This window comes from Marmota flaviventris, chromosome 18 (genome assembly GCF_047511675.1).
Source record: "Marmota flaviventris isolate mMarFla1 chromosome 18, mMarFla1.hap1, whole genome shotgun sequence".
Lineage (NCBI taxonomy): Eukaryota > Metazoa > Chordata > Mammalia > Rodentia > Sciuridae > Marmota > Marmota flaviventris.
The window spans coordinates 5,689,627-5,707,560 of NC_092515.1; the positions used below are offsets into that span (position 1 = coordinate 5,689,627).

General features: G+C 60.4%; 1 protein-coding gene across 1 annotated transcript in view; it reads left to right on the forward strand.

Annotated features, from left to right (window-relative positions):
* The first annotated feature begins 1,535 nt into the window (after positions 1-1,535).
* Lrrc4b (leucine rich repeat containing 4B) overlaps positions 1,536-17,934 on the forward strand; it is a 32,834-nt gene continuing 16,435 nt past the window's right edge. Inside the window, exons 1-2 of the mRNA XM_071604537.1 lie at positions 1,536-1,599; positions 14,960-15,291. Of these exons, the coding sequence (XP_071460638.1) occupies positions 14,995-15,291 (297 nt within the window). The 5' untranslated portion in view covers positions 1,536-1,599; positions 14,960-14,994. The remainder of the gene's footprint in view (positions 1,600-14,959; positions 15,292-17,934) is intronic.

A 17,934-nucleotide genomic window follows, 5' to 3' on the forward strand; every position in this document is an offset into this window, starting at 1 on the left:
GCCCCTGATCCTCCAGGTGCTGCCACCTGACAGATCTGTGCCAGGGCCCCAGCTCTTCTCCATCTCCCTTAGGGCTGCAGAGCCAAGGACTCTGGACTTCATTCCCACCCTTGCTCCTGACAGCCTCAGGGTCCAGGGCTGGAGCACCGTTCTCCATCCTCCTGCTACAGTTGGGCAAAGCGGGCACAGTAGGATTCAAGAAATGCCCTGCCCCTGCCCCTGCCCCCTGCTGTCCACTCCCCAGGCCCTCCTTCCTGTCCTGGGCCTCCACTGCTCTAGCTCCCAGCTGTCCTCCCACCCAAGGTCCTACCACCACCCCACTGGTCCTGCCTTCTACTTTCCTTCCTCTCATCTCTCTCCAGCTTGGTTCCTTCCTACCCTCTTTGTCCTGCCAGCTTCCCTCTGGCTCTCTGCGACAGCACTTACCCCAGCCCCATCCTTTTTCCTCCACCTGCCCCCTGCACCCAAGCCTGCCCCCCAAACCAATTCCCCCTGGAGCTTTGCCTCCTTCCTTTCCCCCATCCTTCCCGGCCTCTCCTCTCTCTTCCTCTCCCTCCTTTCCTCCTCCTTCCCAGCCCTGGCCTGGTCCTGACCACTGCCCCAACCACTGCTCTCTCCTTTCCTCCTGGCCCTGCCCCCTCCCCTCTTTGACCCACTTCTACACCATCCGCCCTCCCCTCCTTCATTGCCCCGTTCATCCCTCATCCCTCGGAGGTTTAGGAAGGTGATCGGGAGCCCAGGCTTCCCGGCTTCCTGACTTCCTTCTCCACCTGCTTCCCTCCCTCCTTTCTCTCCATCTCTTCCGGCCTCTCTCCTCTTCTCTTTCTTTCTCTCCCTCTTCTCTCCCCTTCTCCCTCCTCCCCTCTTTCCTCCACCTCCTCTCTCCCTTCTCTCCTTCCTTCTCCACCCCCCCCCCCCGCTCCCCTTCCTGCCCCTTGTCCTGCACCCCTCTCTCCCCTTCTCCCAGTCCTCCTCCTCTCCCTCGCCGTCCTCTCCCTCCCTCCCCCTCCCCCTTCCTTCCCCTCTTCCCTCTCCCTCCCTCCTCTCTGCCCTCCCTCCTCTCCCCCTCCTCTCGTTCCCGGGCGCCTCGCTCCCTCCCTCCCGCCCGCCCTCCCGCTCCCCACCATCATCAGTATTCCGCTCCCGTCTCCGCCGCTCTCGGCTGCTCTCGGTCGCTGCCGCACCGTCCGAGGCGGGGGCCGGGGCCGGGGCCGGGGCCTGGGGGGGGTGGGTGGGGGGAGAGCGGCGCCCGCGGGCCGAGGAGGGAAGGAGGAAGGAAGGAAGGCTGCAAGGAAGGAAGCAAGGGAAGAAAGAAGGAAGGGAAGGAAGGCGAGAAGGAAGCCGCGCGGCGGGCCGGCGGGCGAGGGCACGGGCCGGGCGAGGAGGGCGGCGAGGCGGCGGAGAGGCCCGAAGCCCGCGGCAGCTGCGGAAGCCCCCTCCCCACGCAGGAGCCGGGGAGGGGGCGCGACCCCGGCCCGGCCGCAGCCCCGCCCCCCGCGCCTCCCGCAGCGGCCTCGCACCCCGATCCTGAGCCCCACTGGGGGGGTCCCCCCCACGGGCATGGCATGCTGCCTCTCGGAAGGAGCCCCTTTCCTCGCTGTGAGTAGCCTCCGAGGGGCACTGGTTGGGGACGGGGGTGGGGGCATTCTCTAATGGGGGACCGTGGTCTTAGGCCTCCTCTGGGATGGGGGGACCGCAGAGGACAGTGGGCGGGGCCTGGTGGAAGCCGAAGCTGGAGGGGAAGACTGTCGGGTGGGGGTCCTTGGGCCGCGAGTTCTGAGTTGGGGGGCCACTATTGCCCAGGGACGGCTGGGGGGTATGTCCCGCGGTCACTGCGCACCCGGCCGTGGTGGAGGATGTGGGCTTAGGGTGGGGGTGCTCGCCGGGCGTGGGTCTGGGCCCCCCCTTTCTCGGGCAGGAGTCCGGGTCTTTCTCCCCCCCCCGTTGCCCCTCCCACCCTCCACACCGCGGCTGCTTGGGGGGGCATGCCAGTGATGGGGAGGGGGGAGAGGCGGGCACGGGGTTTCCTTGGTGACCGCGCCTGGCAGGAGCGGTTGCCGTAGCAACCAGAGAGAACCGGGGAGTTTGGGAAGTGAAAATGGGAAAGACGGAGGGGGTGACTGGGAGTGAGACAATCCCCTCCCCAGGCTTCAGCCCTTCTCCCTCCGGGGTCACCCAACCCCTCCTGGTGGACAGTGGAGCCCCTGCCCCTCCCTCTTCCCAGGACCCCCCTTTCTTGACCCCATTCTGCCTCAGGCCTCTATCCTCCACACGTGTCTCTCTGGGACCACTGCCTCTCTCCCACCTTCCTTGGCCCTCTCCTCTTGGGGGACCTCCCTGTCCCCCATTCACTGCCTTCTCCCCAGTCTCCCCACCCTCACACCTGTTCTTCTAGGCCCTTCCCCTCAAGATCCTCTCACCCCATCCCTCAAGATCCTCTCACCCCATCTCCACCCTCTCCACCGGCCTCCTGTCCTTTGACCTCCTCCGGAGGTGATGCACCTTAGCCATCTCCTAGCCGCCCCCCTCTGCCCAAGACCCCAGCCTCCTGCCTTCTGCAGAACACCCCAGCCTCTTTCTTCTCAGACCCAGCTCTTTCTGAGGCCTCCTTCTGTGAACCTCCTTCACTCAGAGACCCCTCTATGTTTGCCTCCACACCCTACAACGTCCCCCAATCCTGGGCCCCCACCACAGATCCTGGGATGCTCCTCTCTGGAACCTCCTAGTTCCTCATCTTCCAACTCCCCATCAATCCCAGGGCCCTGAGGCCCAGGCTCTGTCTAGGGTTCCTCCCAGCTTATCGCAGCGGCTTCTGTGGCCTCCTCCTCTCAGTCCAGAGGACACACCAGTCTCTCTCCAGGGCTCCAAACCCCCATGCCTGAGGTACCCCTGGCCCGCTGCCCTCTGCCCTCCTCTCCCCGGCCTCTCCTGGCACTCCCACCTCTGCTCTCCCGCCTGCCCTGCGCCTACAGCCTGGCCACTTTCTCTGGGGTGGGGAATTCCCCGGGGAGAGCCCATCTGGGGGGAGGAGAAGCCGCCTTGGGGCTGCCCCTCGCCCCCTCCGCCCCTCCCCAGCTGGGAGCTGCAGTCGGCACCTCCCTCCGCAGCGCCCCATTGCTATGCGCCTCACATCCCGAGTCCCGGCCGCGCAGCCGCCAGACAGGAACTCCGGCTCCAGTGGCAGCTGGGAGTAGCCAGAGTAGGCTTCCCTCCTGGTCCAGGCAGCCGGCAGCATCCTCTCCCCCCTTAAAACTGCCCCCAGGACCATGGCTAGGATCTGTGCCTCCTCTTCCTGTAGCATCTCCAGTCTCCTGCATTCTTCTAACCTGCAAGTCTCAGCTTCCTCTTCCCTGTCCCACCCTCCGCCTGCTCTTTCCTGGGTCTTCTCTCATCCCAATCACCTCACTGTTGAAATGCACACGCAGAAAGGAGGAAGGGAGTGAAGGCCCAGAGGTGGGAGAGACGCTCAGGTTGGGAGGGAGAAGGGCCAGCCTCCCGCACAGACATAGACTAGGTGCATCACCATGGAGTCAGACATACACAGTTATTCACTTAATTTCCAAAAGAAAGGGAGAGTCAGGGAGACACAGGAACACCACCATTCCCACACAGAGAGCAAGCAGAGCCACGGGGAGCCACAGACTCAGGGAGACTGGTGCAGACCACCATGCTGTGAGGAGCCAGAGAGCATGCCCCACCAGAGCAAGAGGGGACCCCACACCAGCCAGGGCTGAGGACAGGAGTATGTGAGAAAGACAGAGGTGTGTATAGGCAGATGCCCACGTGCACATGCACATAGCCATTCACAGCAGCCTGAGGCCCAGATGTGAAATCAGTGGAATCACAGAGACCCCGTGACAAATGAGACTGTGGTGGCCAGAGTTAGCCAGGCCAGGGGAGAAGGGCAGCAGTCCCAGGCCGGGAATCTTGTGCACACAGGGCGACACACATTCCCTCCTACACAGACCTGAAGGAAAAGACAAAGGCAGAGGCGTTGCACATGGACACCATCCTCTGGTGGCCTCACAGACACAAATGAGAGGCATGGAGGTGGCCTCACATGCTATTAGTGCCTTTGCAGAACCGCACACCGTGACCACACCCGGAGCACAGCCTGGGGGGACGCTCAGTGAGTCCCAGTGCTCACCCTAATCCCACCAGAGACAGGAGAAGGCTTCCAGCATCTGAGGGCTCCCCAAGACCTCCCCACTGTCCTAGGGGAAGGTGGGAGTAAGAACTCAGTATCAGAGGGCCACTGATGAGGCTCAGCTTGAAGGCAGAGCCTGGGCTGCACAGGCGCCAGTACTATCGGGCCCACATGGAGCAGCAGATCTGCAGGCAGGGGTGCCTCCTCCTGAGATCCTAGACCTCTTCTAGAGCCCCCACTCCAGTGTCCTGCTAGGTCCTCACCTCCTGGGTCCCCTCCTCCCCATGCTGGTCACCTGGCCTGCCTGCTGCTGGCAGCCCTCTCCTCCACACCCATCCCTCCTTACAGCCCCAGTGCCTCCCTCCTCAGCTGGGAGACCTGCCTCCTCCCCCTCTCCCTCTCCACTGTGGCCTTCCCACCAGCCTGTCTGCCCCACTGCTTCCTCAGGAGCCTGTGGACCACAGGTGCCATTTTTCCCCTAGTGCTTTCAAAATGCTCAATTCATGGCCAACATCTTTTTAAAAAAATAGCGAGTTCGTGTGAAGATCTAGTTTGCCAGCTTCTTTTGAGAAGTTCTTGCTCCTGGGTCCCAGGGGCTGTGCTCAGGTGCTTAGGGCCACTGTCCCTCCTCTCCTTCTACCTGCCTCACCATCGGTCTCACCTCCACATGGCTCAGAGTCAGCTGAGTTTTCACCCTGCTATTTTCTCTTCTCTCTTCCTCTCGCTGGCTCTCTTTTTGCCCCATCACTCCTTCAACTCTCCTCCCCTTGCTTCCTTTGCCAGGGACTCTGTCTCCCTCCTGTCCTCTATCCTCCTCCTCTAATAGTAAACCTCCCTGGTCTGGGCCTGTGTCCCTCTTGCCAAGAGCAGGAAGAGTTCCTTATTTGGGCAGGCTGGTTCCTGAGTACCAGGTTCAGAGCACACTCTAGTTCTCCAGGGCCAGGGTCTGGTTGAAACTGCCAATCACTCTCCATGCCCTAGGGTCAGCCTTGCACGAAGCCACCACGTGGCAGCCTGTCCTCTACTGGCTGGGACAGGAGTGAACCACAGTGTGTCAGGTGGCAGACCAGGAGCAGGGCTGGGTTTCCCTATGTGATGGGGGCGAGCTGCACCTTTGGCCAGGGGCAGGAGAGAGTTGGGCCTGTCCTAGAGGACATGGGACATGGTCCTTACAACAAACGGCAGTTATAGGCCTGGGTCTCTGATCCAGGAGACGGAGGGCCTCACTTGTCCCATCTCCAGGTCAGGGTGCAGACAACAGGTCCCCTTGGTGTCATAATAGCACTCAGGTCCGTCACCTTGGTGGGGGAGGGAGCACATCTTATTTCCTCTCTGGCAGCTGCAGGAAACGCCATCATCTCTGAGTTTAGGGATGGACCTTCCACCTTTCTCCTCCCTTCCACCTTTCTCTTCCCTTCCTGGTCCCTGAGGCAGGGATGGCTTTGCCAGACAGAGGGTGGCAGGAGAGTAAGAAGAGTGGCAAGATGCCCCTTGTTGCCTGGAAACCCACTTGCGACTGTTGTCATGGCAGGCAGAGGCAGAGGGGCTGTGCAGACCTGGGAGATGGGCTGGCAAAGACCCTGCAGTCAGGGCCAGACAGGAGGCCATCGTGGGAGACTGGTGGGCCCCCAGAGGGCGGCTAAGAGTGAGAAAGGGGTGGGGGTTCTGGTATCTGGTAGTATCTGGGGTCCTAGTGGAAGGCCACACAGGAAGAGAGCAAGGTGGCTCTGAGGACAGCACAGCAGCAACCTCAGAACCACAACCTGCCTCAACCCACAGCTGAGCTTAGACCCAGAGCTCTGTAACTATTCCAAACACTGGAACAAGACCCAAAAGCCGCACCAGCCCCAGCTCCACGGGGGAGGGAGCCCTGGGGAGGTGCAGGAGCTTCACCCTCCTCGTGCCTCGAACCCTCAGTGCAGAGCTGGAGGCAGCGATGGCAGCAACTAACGTGTACTGACAGCTTACTGTAAGCCAGGCCCTGTGCTAAGACTCCTCCACCAATTCCTTTTGGGGACCCTGCAAGAGAGGCACAGTCACCTCCAGTGTGACAGGTGGGGGAACCTAGGCACAGAGGGGCAAGGCCCATGCCCAAGATCACACAGCTAGAAGGGGCAGAGGTGGTAGTTCAAACCCAAGCACCAGCCTCTTTTACAGACGGCCTCCTACTCTGAGGCCAGTTTACACAAGAGAAATTGAGGCACAGAGGTGAGACCAATCTGGTGCATTGGGCCCACCAGGTGGAAATTAGGATTGTTAATAAGTGACAACGACATTGTTGACAGCGGTAGATGGTAGGAGGTTGGACTTTTCAAAAGACATCAATAGTTGTATAGCTCAGGGGCTCACCTCCTCTGCAGAGAGAGAGGACACTGCTTCTGCTAGTGGAGCATGGCCCTTCCCAACATGGCGTGTGTAGGATCTTGTTCATGAGGAAGAGCAAAGACCTCAGACGTGATTCTGTTAGTGTCTACGGGCAGCCAGGTGGTTCGGATCTGGCCAGACACGACGGATTTGTATATGGGAGGAGCAGGGAGCGTCATGGAATGGGGAAAGATTTGTTCTTCTGATCCAGGAAGAATCAATGACAACTTTGAACGTAGCTGTCATTTAAGACCCTGGGCTGTACATATGCCCTTGAATCCCCAGGGAGCTGGGTATCATCATCCTCAGGCTGCAAGATGGCGAAAGGGAGGGAAGGGGATATGAGAAGTGGAGAGTCAGAGTGTAACCCAGTTTCCCACCCCGGCGCCCTTCCCACCTCCAGCCTGCCTCAGACAGCGTGAAATGCGGAGGGACTTGATGGTCATGGAATAGTTTTGTCACTTGCGTTCCCTGTGCCGGGTGGTGAGTCCCTCACCTCACAGACACTGGACCTTCCCCACTCACAGATGAGCTAAGGGGCCCTAGGGGTGATGTCTCTTTTCCAAAATTTTGTGACTAGTAATGGTGGCATTTGAGGCAGACCCAGCCTACCCTGAGTCAGACCCCTCTACAGAGCTGGGACAGGGAGGGGATGATCATTCTTCTTCTGAAAGTGGAATGTGAGTGCATGATGACCCTGAGAGACCCCCAGCGTCCCACTTCTTGCTCGTGGCCAGCATCCCTGAGCATGACAGAACCTTGGCCTGGCCGGAGCACCTGGTCAGAATCTGCCTGTCAGCAGTTCCAGGTGATCTGGACGCACGTCGGTACTGAGTGTCCACTCCAGTTCCAGCTGCTGTCTACCCGCTGTTGCTCTCACTAGTGCCCTTTTAAAACATGAAACAGTTTTGCACAACCCTGAGAGAAACTCAGGGAGACCAGGGTTGGCTCGGATGGTGCCCCTGTAGGCTCCCCCTCACACCCCCGCCACAGCCTCAGCCGCGGACACCTTCAACACCTATCAGTGCAGGCCTAGTCCCAGTTCTCTCCCAGGTAGGTTCAGTCCAGGGTGTGGACCACCCTTCCCCATCAGCATCCAGGGGCCTGAAAACTCGGGCCCATCTAGTTGCGGGTGCCCCTGGATTCCAGGATAACTGGCCTGGCCACCATGTGCCCTTCTGTCAACTGGGCTGCTATGGCTCCTCCCTGTGTATTACTGGCTGGTCTGGATGCAGTCTCTATCCACAGAGGCCAGCAGCCAGGCTCTTGGTGTCACTCTCAGTGATGTTGGGTTTCTCGGGAGCTGTGATTTCCATGGCTTCTCTGAGAGTCCTACGGCTCCTGCAAGACCCCTAGGCAGGGCCATGGGGCGGAATGGGCACTGTTTTGGGAATTCAGACCCAAGAGCTCCAAGCTGGACTGGAATCAGCCTCCCCAGGGGTTAGAACCACACTGCCTACCAGGTGGTCCCTAACACACAGAACCACGGGCATTCACATCATCACACCATCACAGATCAGTCCTCAGTCACCTTTCTTCCCCACCTGCCAGACACCCCATCCTGTCTCACTGAGAGCCCAGGCTGGCATGGGTCCCCTTGATATGCCCCATGCAGCCAGGCGTCTCCTGTCAGGGGGGCAGAGGGAGCCAGATAGGCAGAGGGGCACCTGTGTCACCCAGCCAGGGCCTGGACAGGGAGGAGGCAGGCTAGTGTCACCCACCTGCGGCTGGCATGGAGGGCTCAGTTCCTGTGAGCAAGACGGGCCTAGGGCTGCTCTAGCCTCCTCTCCCGTCCTGGCTTTAAGGATCTGACTCCAGGTCCTTAGAGCCTGGCTCCTCCCCTCCTTCACCCCTGTGCTTCCTGGTGTTCCGCCCATCTTTCCTTCTTTCTCTCCTCTGCCACCCTCCCCCCACCCCCGCCAGGGCCTCACCTTTCCCCTTTCCTTGACCAGGCTCCTTGCTGGCCTCTGGCTTCTCTGCTCCAGTGGACTCGGGGATCTTTCCCATCTAGAGCGGATGCTGCCCCTCCCTTTCACTGACCCCCACCCCATGCCCAACGTGGTGAGGGAGGAAGGTGGCCAACCCCCATGGCTGCCATCTTCGTAAGTGAACTGGACTCCAAGGTGCCCACCCGTTCCTCCGCCCCCAGGCCTCTGCACTTTCCCCCTGACACACGCCCCTACACATCTCCCGCTGTCCTTCAGGTCTCAGCTTTGACATGGCCGCCTCCAGGCCCACCTCCACCCAGACAGGGGGCCACCCTCCTGCGCATTCCAGGCTTCCACCATGTGCGCCCTCTCCCGGGCCTGGACAGCTCTCCCTCTGGATCACAGATTCCCCCAAGACACAGGTGCCAGCAGAGAGCTCACTCCTTCCTTCATTCAGCAAGTGTGGACCAGGCTCCAGGCGGCCAGGCCCTGGGCAAGCAGTGGGCACTCAGACCAAGCCCCTGCCCTCAGGAGCCCTTCTAGTGGAGGACAGACGACAAGGTGCTGAGTATCAGATAAGGAAGCAACGCAAGGGGTTGAGATTCAGGCTCAGAGAATTCTCTCGGCCAGGCAGAGAACAGACCAGGAGGCACGGGAGCCATGTGGACCCAGGAGCACCTCTGAGCAGAGGCGGTGCAGGCAGAGACCCCCAGGAAGGAATGTGGATGGCCATGACCTCCTGCCCAAGCAAGTCACCTGCCCCCCAGCACCTGCCCCCAGGGCTGAGCGAGTCAGGAGCCTGCTGCCCAGTGCCGGGACTGGGGCAGAGGCTCCCTGAGCCCCCACCCTGCTTCCTCTGCAGCAGCTCCAGGGGCCAGCCCCGTCCTCAGGGCTCTTGTCTCTCAAAACTTAGGGATGCTCCATTCTTGGGCTGCAGAGCTGCTTTTGTTTTGAAAGCATTCAGACTGATTCAGAAGGACAAGCCTGCAGCCTGCTCTGCCCTCCCTGCCCCCTCTGCCTTAGGCCCTCCTGGCCTTCCCACAGGACAGGCTTCCCAGACTTTGATGCCTCTGCACCCTCCTGGCTGCAGGCTCCACTTCCATCCCAGTCGCTCACAGTTGGAAAGTTCTTCCTTAGCTCTAACCTCCATTCCTCGTGCTATGATGGCAATTTCCTATCTTTTCTCTCACCTTCTGAACTTACCCAGAAAAATGAGTGTGCCTGACAGGAATGCTTCCTGCCTCCCTTTTCTCCTCACCCCGCCTCCCCTGGGCCCCCGAGTTTCCGATCTGCCATCTGCCTAAATCCTCTCAGGCACAGTGCCCGAGATCTCTCAGAGCTTGGGTTGGGGAGGACGCGAAGCTGGTGCTGCCTCGGCACCTCCCCTCCAGTGCCCGGGCCTCCATGCCCTGCCTCCTGGCCTTGTCCCTGTGGCTGGTCCTTGCTCACTGGCCCCTCCTGTGCCTCTGCCTGTGTGTGTCCCCGCCTCTGATGTCCCACTCTTCCTCTCCTGGGCCTCTGCCCTGCATCTCAGCCTATTCTCGCGCCAGAGATCTGGGCGGCTGGAGGCAGTGGTGGCTGGCCCGGCTCTGAGCCTGTACCCCTGTACCCCGTCTGTGAGTGGGCACAGGCACTAGCCTCCCCAGGAGGGGAGCAGAGCCCGTGGCACCCGACAGATGCTTCCCTCACAGTTAGGGGCGTTAGGGGCGCCTGGTGTGGGGCATCAGGCACAGGTTGCCCCTGTGTGGTGGCCTACGGGCAGCTCTTGTCCATCATGCCTGTGGCCTTGCCTGCCCCGCCCTGCCACCACCTCCACAGGGATGATTGCTGCCTTCTCAACAAGCTTGTGGGCCTCTGGGCCCCCTGGCCTCTGATGAGGCCCACCTGGGCAGCCCCTTTCTAGCTCTGCTTGGCAAGTGGCTGGGCCTCTCTGGGCCCCGACTGCCCTATCTGTGAAATGGGGATAGAAGCAGCCCATTGGCGCCTGGCCAGTGCCAGGAGTGTGGGGACACTACCATCTCTTGGTGGTGCTGGTTCTCGGTGAGCAGGTACCAGCCGCATGCGTGCATAGGTGTGGCTTTGGCAGTGCTCAGAGCAGTGGTCAGTGCTGCCCCTCTGTATGGGCCTCGGGGCTCTGCACACAGCTGCACTGGGCACAGCTCACACTCGCTTTCTCTAGGTTTGGGGGCAGAGTTTCAGCTTTCCTCCAGGCCTGGGCATTTAGTAGGATGCACAGAACTGTGCTGGGGACCTGGGGCAGCATGTGAGACCCGGCCAGCCAGCTGGGCAGCACCACAGCCTGGAGGGAGGTCAGGGACAAGCTGAAGGCTGTGCTGGGAAGTGCCCCTCTGCCGAGCAGGCCACCTGGGGTGGGAGGGGACATTGGGGTTAGGGGACATCAGGGCTGGTGGGCCTGGGGTGTGCAGCTCCAGGAATGTGTCCAGGTGTCCAGGCCTGGACATGGCCAGCCGGTGTCCCTGCATGAGTGTGGGAGGGCATGTGGGGTCACTGGGGAGACTGGGACAACAGCACTGGTGGCATGTTCATCCACTCCTTCACCCGTGTTTGCTGAGCCCCTGTCATAGGTCCTGGAACAAAGCAGATGCAGGTCCCACCCCAGGTTCCATTCAAGTGCATGGGAGTACAAGAGGTCAGATGGCAGCAAGCCTCACGTAGAAAAGTAACACAGGCTTCTGACAGTTCAGGTGCCGTCTGATGTAGGAAAGCCTGGCCAGGAGGGCCTCACTGACAAGGTGACTGAGGAGGCAGGGAGAGCCCTATGGACTGCTGGGAGTAGTGTTGAGGCAGAGGGAAGAGCAAGTGCAAAGGCCCTGCGGCCAGTGTGCACAGCCTGTCCAGGAAATAGTTAAGAGGCCAGTGTGGCTCTAGTCAGTGAGTGAGCAGGGACAAAGCAGGAGATGGGGTCGGAGGAGCAGTCTTAAACCATGGAAAAGCCCTTGTCCTTACTGTGCATGAGCTGGGGGCCACGGAGGGTACAGAGCAGAGAGGGGCAGGACCCGACTTGGATGATGACAGTACCCCTCTGGCTGCCTTTGGGGCACAGACAAGGAGGGGCACAAGTAGGAGTGAGCGTCTTGGTCCAGGCTGGGAGCTGGCCTGCGGGTGGGGCTGAGAAGTGGTGGATTCTGCCAGGAGGTAGAGCCCTTTATCCAGCATTGGCTCTTCTCCCTCCAGCTGCCCAGGAGGTGGTACTTTTATCATCCCTCTAGAAGCACAGGAAACTGTAGCTCAGAAAAATGAAGTCATTGCCCTGAGGCCACACAGCAAATAAGCAGCGGCTTCAGGACTCAAACCCAGGCCCTGCCTCAGCCAGTGGGCTCTGCTGCTGCCGCCGTCACTTCCTCAGCCCAGGGAGAGCGGCCTGCACCGGCATCTCCACCAATGTCTGGCACATAGTAGGGGCTTTGTGAATAGTTTTGGATGGTGATGGATAAATCAAGTGGATGGACTTGGCTGCCCTGCCCGTCTGCAGAAGGGTATCCGCAGGCAGGTGCCAGTCTGTGGCTGAGGTCCAGGGTGGGAGCAGTTGAAGAGGGGCTGGCCCCCCTTGGCGGACGGGTGGTGGTGACGTGGGCCCAGGTTCACTGGCATATCAGGATGGGGGTTGGAGGAAACGGCATGTGGTGTGCTTCGGGGCCTGGGGAGTTCCGGGTACTGAGCTGGGTCAGGGATAGGGTGGTGCCCAAGCGGCAGGGGATCAGCGCGGCCCAGCCCAGCTTTGCCGCCATGAGGCCCTCTGAGTGCCACGAGGCTCCTCGGCTTGGCACAGCCCGAGCCCCCTCCCCTGGCAGCCCAGCCGTCAACCTTCCTCCCCCGCCTCCCGACCTTCCCGGCTGCCCAGAACCAATGGGTTAATTAGATAACGGAGCCTTTGATTAGCGGGGGAGGGGGAGGCCTCCTGGCAGCAGGGAGGGGGTGAGGAGGAGGAGGCCCTCCCCGAGCAGAGGCGAGGAGGAAGGAGGGAGGGGGCGGAGAGGAGGGACGAGGCACAGCTTGGCTCTGCACTGCCGTGTGACTAGAAATTGTAATCACGGAGAAAGGGAGAGACAGCCGGGAGAGAGACCAAGACAGACAGACGGACAGACCTGACTGAGCCTGGCTCTGCTAGGAGAGGGCGCTGGGGTGCAGCCAGAGCCAGGGATAGATGGAGGAGAAAGAGAGGGGGCCCCGGCGGTCCCAGGGGGGCCGAGACAGTGACGGGGTAGCCTGAGGAGGGGGCCAGAGCCGGGTGGGGACCGAGCGGGGCAGGGAGCGGAGCTGGGTCCGCAGGTGCAGAGGAAGGAGGGCTGCGGTGGGGACAGGAGCCGGGGCAGGAGCCGGGTGGAAGGAGACCAGGCTGTGAGCGGGGACGGGGCAGAGGACTGCTGCAGTGGCCAGGGACAGCCCTCCCCAGGGGCAGGAAGGGCGACAGGCCGGGGGGGGGCGCGGGGAGACCCAAGAAGCCCCTGCGCCCCCCCCAGCAGCACCTCGCAGGGAGCCCTGGAGAGCTGGGGAGGCAGCGTCCGGCCTGCTGCAGGCATGTGCAGGGGGGCCTGGGGCACAGAGAGGCCCAGCGGAAGCCAAGCCACCAGGGTGAGTGTCCCTCAGTCAGTGTTGGGGGGAGGGAGGCAAGGACAGAGATGGCGGAGGGCGAAGCAGAGGAGGGGAGGGAGGCTGAGCCTCTGCAGAAGCTGCCTTGGGGGGGATGCGGGCTGGCAGCGGGAGAGACGGGGACAGATGCGGAGGTAGATGCGAGGCAGCGGCAGGCCCAGAGGACCGGGGCGGGTGCTCTGGGGGGCCCTCAGCCTCAAACCCTGGCCCTGCTGCACCGTGTCAGCCCCTTGGCGAGGAGGGTGTGGGTTGGGTCATTACCAGATCTTGGAAGGTGAGAACGGTGGACCCAGGACTGGGAGCATGGGCCTCCCTGGTCACCTGCGGGAAACAAAGACCCTGTGCTCTCACACAGACGTGCCGGCTCAGACACACACACACACACACACACACACACACACACAGTCCGGGGTAGGGTGGCCACAGGCACAGCCACCTCTCCCCAGGGCTCTCTGCCTTGTCCAGCTCCTGCCTTCTCACGTGCACACACAGGCATTGTTATCCAGGGTAAATGGTTTTGGACGCTGCAGAAGGAGGCGTGGATGTGCCCCTGTGTGTGTGTGTGTGTGTGTGTGTGTTCCCGCGCGTGCACCTGCGTGTGCCAGGTGGCCCTGCGTCCCTAGATCTGAGGGTCCACCTGTGAGGGCGTGCCCTGTCGTTGCCGTGTGAGTGGGTGGCGTTGTGGTGGCCTGCACCCGGCTCTGGTGGCTCTCAGGGGCTGTGTTGGGGCAGCTGGCTGCGTGGCTGCATTCGTGTGGATCCGGAGACACTGAGTTGGAAGCCAGAGGGCAAGTCCCAGAGCTCCTGCACTGGCCACTTCCATTCCCTTCCCAGTGACTTGGTCCTGTCTGTAAACTTGGCATCTGGACAGCTTCCTCCTGCCGATATTATGAGGCTGAGGGAACAGGGAGCAGTTTGGTGCATGGGCAGGCTGGCCCGTGCTTGGTGAGATTACTGCTATTCCTGTCATCATTGTTATTGTCCTCGTGAGCCCCTCCCCCATGGTCTTATGGAGATGAGGGGAGGGCAGATTGAGGAGGTATAGCAGGACTTCTCAGACGACCCAGCTCCCCTCCTGAAACTCAGGCGCAGAGTCCCCAGGTGGCTGTCCCCATGTCCACCGGCTCCCAGCACTGTCCTGCGGCAGCTGCTGGCATGGGTCCCACAGACACTCGCCTCAGCCTGGAGCACCTGCAATCTCAGGGCACAGGTGGGCTGCAGGGGCCTCCGGCTGTGCTGCCACCCCAGGCCCCAATGGAGCCTCCAGCCACCCCTCTCCAGCCCTCAGCCCCCACCTGTCCCCCCAGTCAGCGCAGTGGACACCTTCCCTCTCCCTCCAGTTCTGATCTGACCCAGGCCCCTGAGCTGCTGCGGGGTCTGCAGGACCCGGGCAGGAGAGGGCCACCCAGGGGTGGGGTGGAGGTGTATGGGGGCGGTCATGTGGTTGCGAGGATGCTTACCATTCCTGCAAGGGGAGGTGAAGGGACAGGGAGAGAGGCCAGGACACACTGCCCAGGGGCCTGGCAGGTACCATGCTGGGAGCCAGGTCCCAACCCACACTGCGTCCGGGCTGGACCTCTCTCCACCTCTGCCTCAGGGTTGGGGTCTTTTTCCATCTCTACCTATGCAGTGACCTTTCTAAAACTTTCTGTTTTCCATTTACTGGCTGAGTAACCCTGGGTAAACCCCTCCTCTCTCCCAGCCTCAGTTTTCCCTTCCTTGGAATGGGTGGAAAGCCTCCCCACATGGAAAGGAGGATGGTGCAGCTGCGGCCTGCCCGCCAGCCTCTCTCCCGCCGCCTCTTTGTGCGGAGCCCCGGGAAGGGAGGTAGTGATGGAGCTGCCTGGGTGGTGGTGAGACCCAGGCCACCCTGTCCCTGACCGAATCTCTCCTGTCTTCCCTCTCGCAGCCCCCCAGCGGCCGCGCGGAGCATGAGCATTGAGGATGGCGTGTGCCCGCGGCTCCCAGTGCCCCCCGCTGCCGCCCGGTAGGATGTCCTGGCCCCACGGGGCACTGCTCTTCCTCTGGCTCTTCTCCCCACCCCTGGGGGCCGGCGGGGGCGGCGTGGCCATCACATCCGCTGCTGGAGGGGGCTCCCCACCGGCCACCTCCTGTCCCGCGGCCTGCTCCTGCAGCAACCAGGCCAGCAGGGTGATCTGCACGCGGAGAGAGCTGGCTGAGGTCCCGGCCAGCATCCCCGTCAACACGCGCTACTTGAACCTGCAGGAGAACGGCATCCAGGTGAGCCCGGCGGCCGCCGTCAGGCTGGGCGGTCGGGGAGAAGGCGCAGGTGGTGCTGGGGGAGGCGCAGGTGGCCACCACCCCTCTCCTCTCTGGTCAGTCTCGGCTTCCCTCACATCCGGGAGTCCGCACGCCCACCCTGTGCCTGCGTGAGATGTCGTTTGCGTCCCATTTACTAGAGCTGGCTGGGGGTGGGGCCAAGGCCAGGTGGGTTTTCCTGGGGCTGTGCCCGCGGCACAAGATAGGACACGGAGCCCTGGGCCTGGCGCACCCGGGGGGAGTTGGGGCCGAGGCGGCCTGACGCGGAGCCCCAGTTTCTTCCTCCAGAAAGAGAGGAGAGAGCCCCTGCCCTGAGGGCCACATACTTGTCAAAGATTTACAGTTGGTTCTGGCGCCTCGCCAGCAGTCCTGGATGTAAGTTCTTCCTCTTGTCATTTGGGGTGCAGTGCAAGGCTCGCGAACTCACACCCTGGAGTTGGTGTGCAAACTGGAGAACCCGCGTTGTTGGGCTGTTGCCATTCCATTAATTATGATTCTGATTAAGATAGGCCATAAACGGTGCCGGGGGGCGCAGAGCAATGCTGTCTTGAGGCAGGGTTTCTCAGCCTCGGGCTCTAATCTCGCGGGTCCGGGTCATCCTTTATTGTGAGGTGGGGGAGGGGCTGTCCTGTGCACCGTAGGGTGTTCATCCCCGGCCACTAGATGCCAGTAGCACCCTGACCTCAGTTCCAGAAATTCTCCTGCCATTACCAGGTATTTCCACCCCTGGCTGGGAACCACTGTATTAAGGGCATTTGGTCAGTCTCCTGCCCCCACACAGGCCTCCCTAATCCAACCCAGCTCATAAATTGGGGGAGAAGAAGGTTCCCATGCTGAAGGGACCAGCCACCCCCATCTGACTGTCTGGGAGAGCCAGGCTGGGGGGCAAGAGGAGACAGTCCTTCCTGGTGGCTGTGGTGCAGAACCAGGGTCCAGAAACCTGAGACCCATCACCAGCCCCGCTCCTGAGGAACTCTTTCAGGACAGGTGGCCCCAACAGCCACCTCCTGGAACAGGTCATAGGTTACAGGTTAGAGTCACCCCTTCTGCTGATCTTGTGAACCCACCCCATCCCACCAGCACAGCCTCAGCTGAGCAGTCACATCTCCTTCATAGGACCAAAGTCTGCACCAGGCACCTGCCTTGTCCCCTGTCCTGTGTGTCCCCTTCATTTCTTCCTGTGACAGTCAACAGATACCACAGCACCGACTGCCAAGTGTGGTCTAGGCGATGACCCACACAGGCCAAGCCCGGCTCCTCCCTGGCATCTCACACTGTAGAGAGGAAGAGAGAATAAACAAATGGTCGATGCCCTAGAGTAGCCGAAGCAGACCTGGGGGCCATGGGGCCAGCTGAGCCTGAGACTTCAATGGCAGCCAAGGCCACAGTGGGTCCCTTTGGAAGAACCTGCCCTGGATTTCCTTTGGAGAGTCCAGGGAGCAGCTCAGTCCCACAAACACCTGCTGAGTGCCACTCATGAACACGAGTTTATTCACGCATAAGTCACGCACAGGTCTGCTGTGTCCAGGCACATCGTAAAGCAGCCACCGAGGTAGCTGTGGTTAGAGGATGAGAACAGGAATAGCAACCGCACGCCTTCATCTCCATTCTGGGTTCTCACACCCGACTCCAGACCATGAGCGAGCGCTGGTGAGTGGTCAGTGGACTGGGCCTCCCCCAGAGGACACTTTCCAGACAGCAGCAGGGGCGTGCCATCTCCAGAGCAGGATAATTACAAAGTATTGTTTTTTCCAAATGGAAAAATGAAAAAAAAAAAAAAATCACTGCAGTCCCACCACCTAGCTATAAATAATTTCTGCTTTCACTTTGGGTTAATACCTTTCTGGCTCTTTCCTGTGCATCTATAAATGTATTTTTAATTATTTATTAATTTAGAAAAATTAGAAAATACACCTAAGTAAATAAAAACACAGACAAAAGCCAGTGGCACTGCACAGGCAGGCAAGAGCCACCCTGGGAGTCCCCATGAGCAGCCTCAGCAGGTCACCATGGGACTATTTCCTTTTTTTTTTTTTTTTAAGAAAAAATTGAGCTGGGCACAGTGTTGCACACCTGTATTCCTAGCGATTCCGAAAGCACCCTGACCTCAATTCCAGAAATTCTCCAGCCATTGCCAGGTATTCCCACCCCTGGTTGGGAACCACTGTATTAAGGGCATTTGGTCAGTCTCCTGCCCCCACACAGGCTTCCCTCGTCCAACCCAGCTCATAAATTGGATCACAAGTTCAAGGCTGGCCTAGGTGCATTAGGGAGACCCTGTCTCAAAACAAAAAGGACTGGGGATGCAGTTTAGTGACAGAGTGTTTCCCTAGCATGTGAGGCCCTGGTTAGAACCCCAGAACCAGGAAAAAAAAAGAAGGAAAGAAAAATGGAATCATTATTTCTGAAACTGGCTTTTGGCACTAGTAGCATTACCATGAGTATCTTTCTCTGTGGCACTAAATATTCTCTGGTGTCATTTTATTTTTTTTAAAGAATTTTTTCATATTTATTTTTTAGTTTTTCAGTGGACACAACATTGTTGTTTGTATGTGGTGCTGAGGATCGAACCCGGGCTGTGTGCATGCCAGGCGAGCGCGCTAC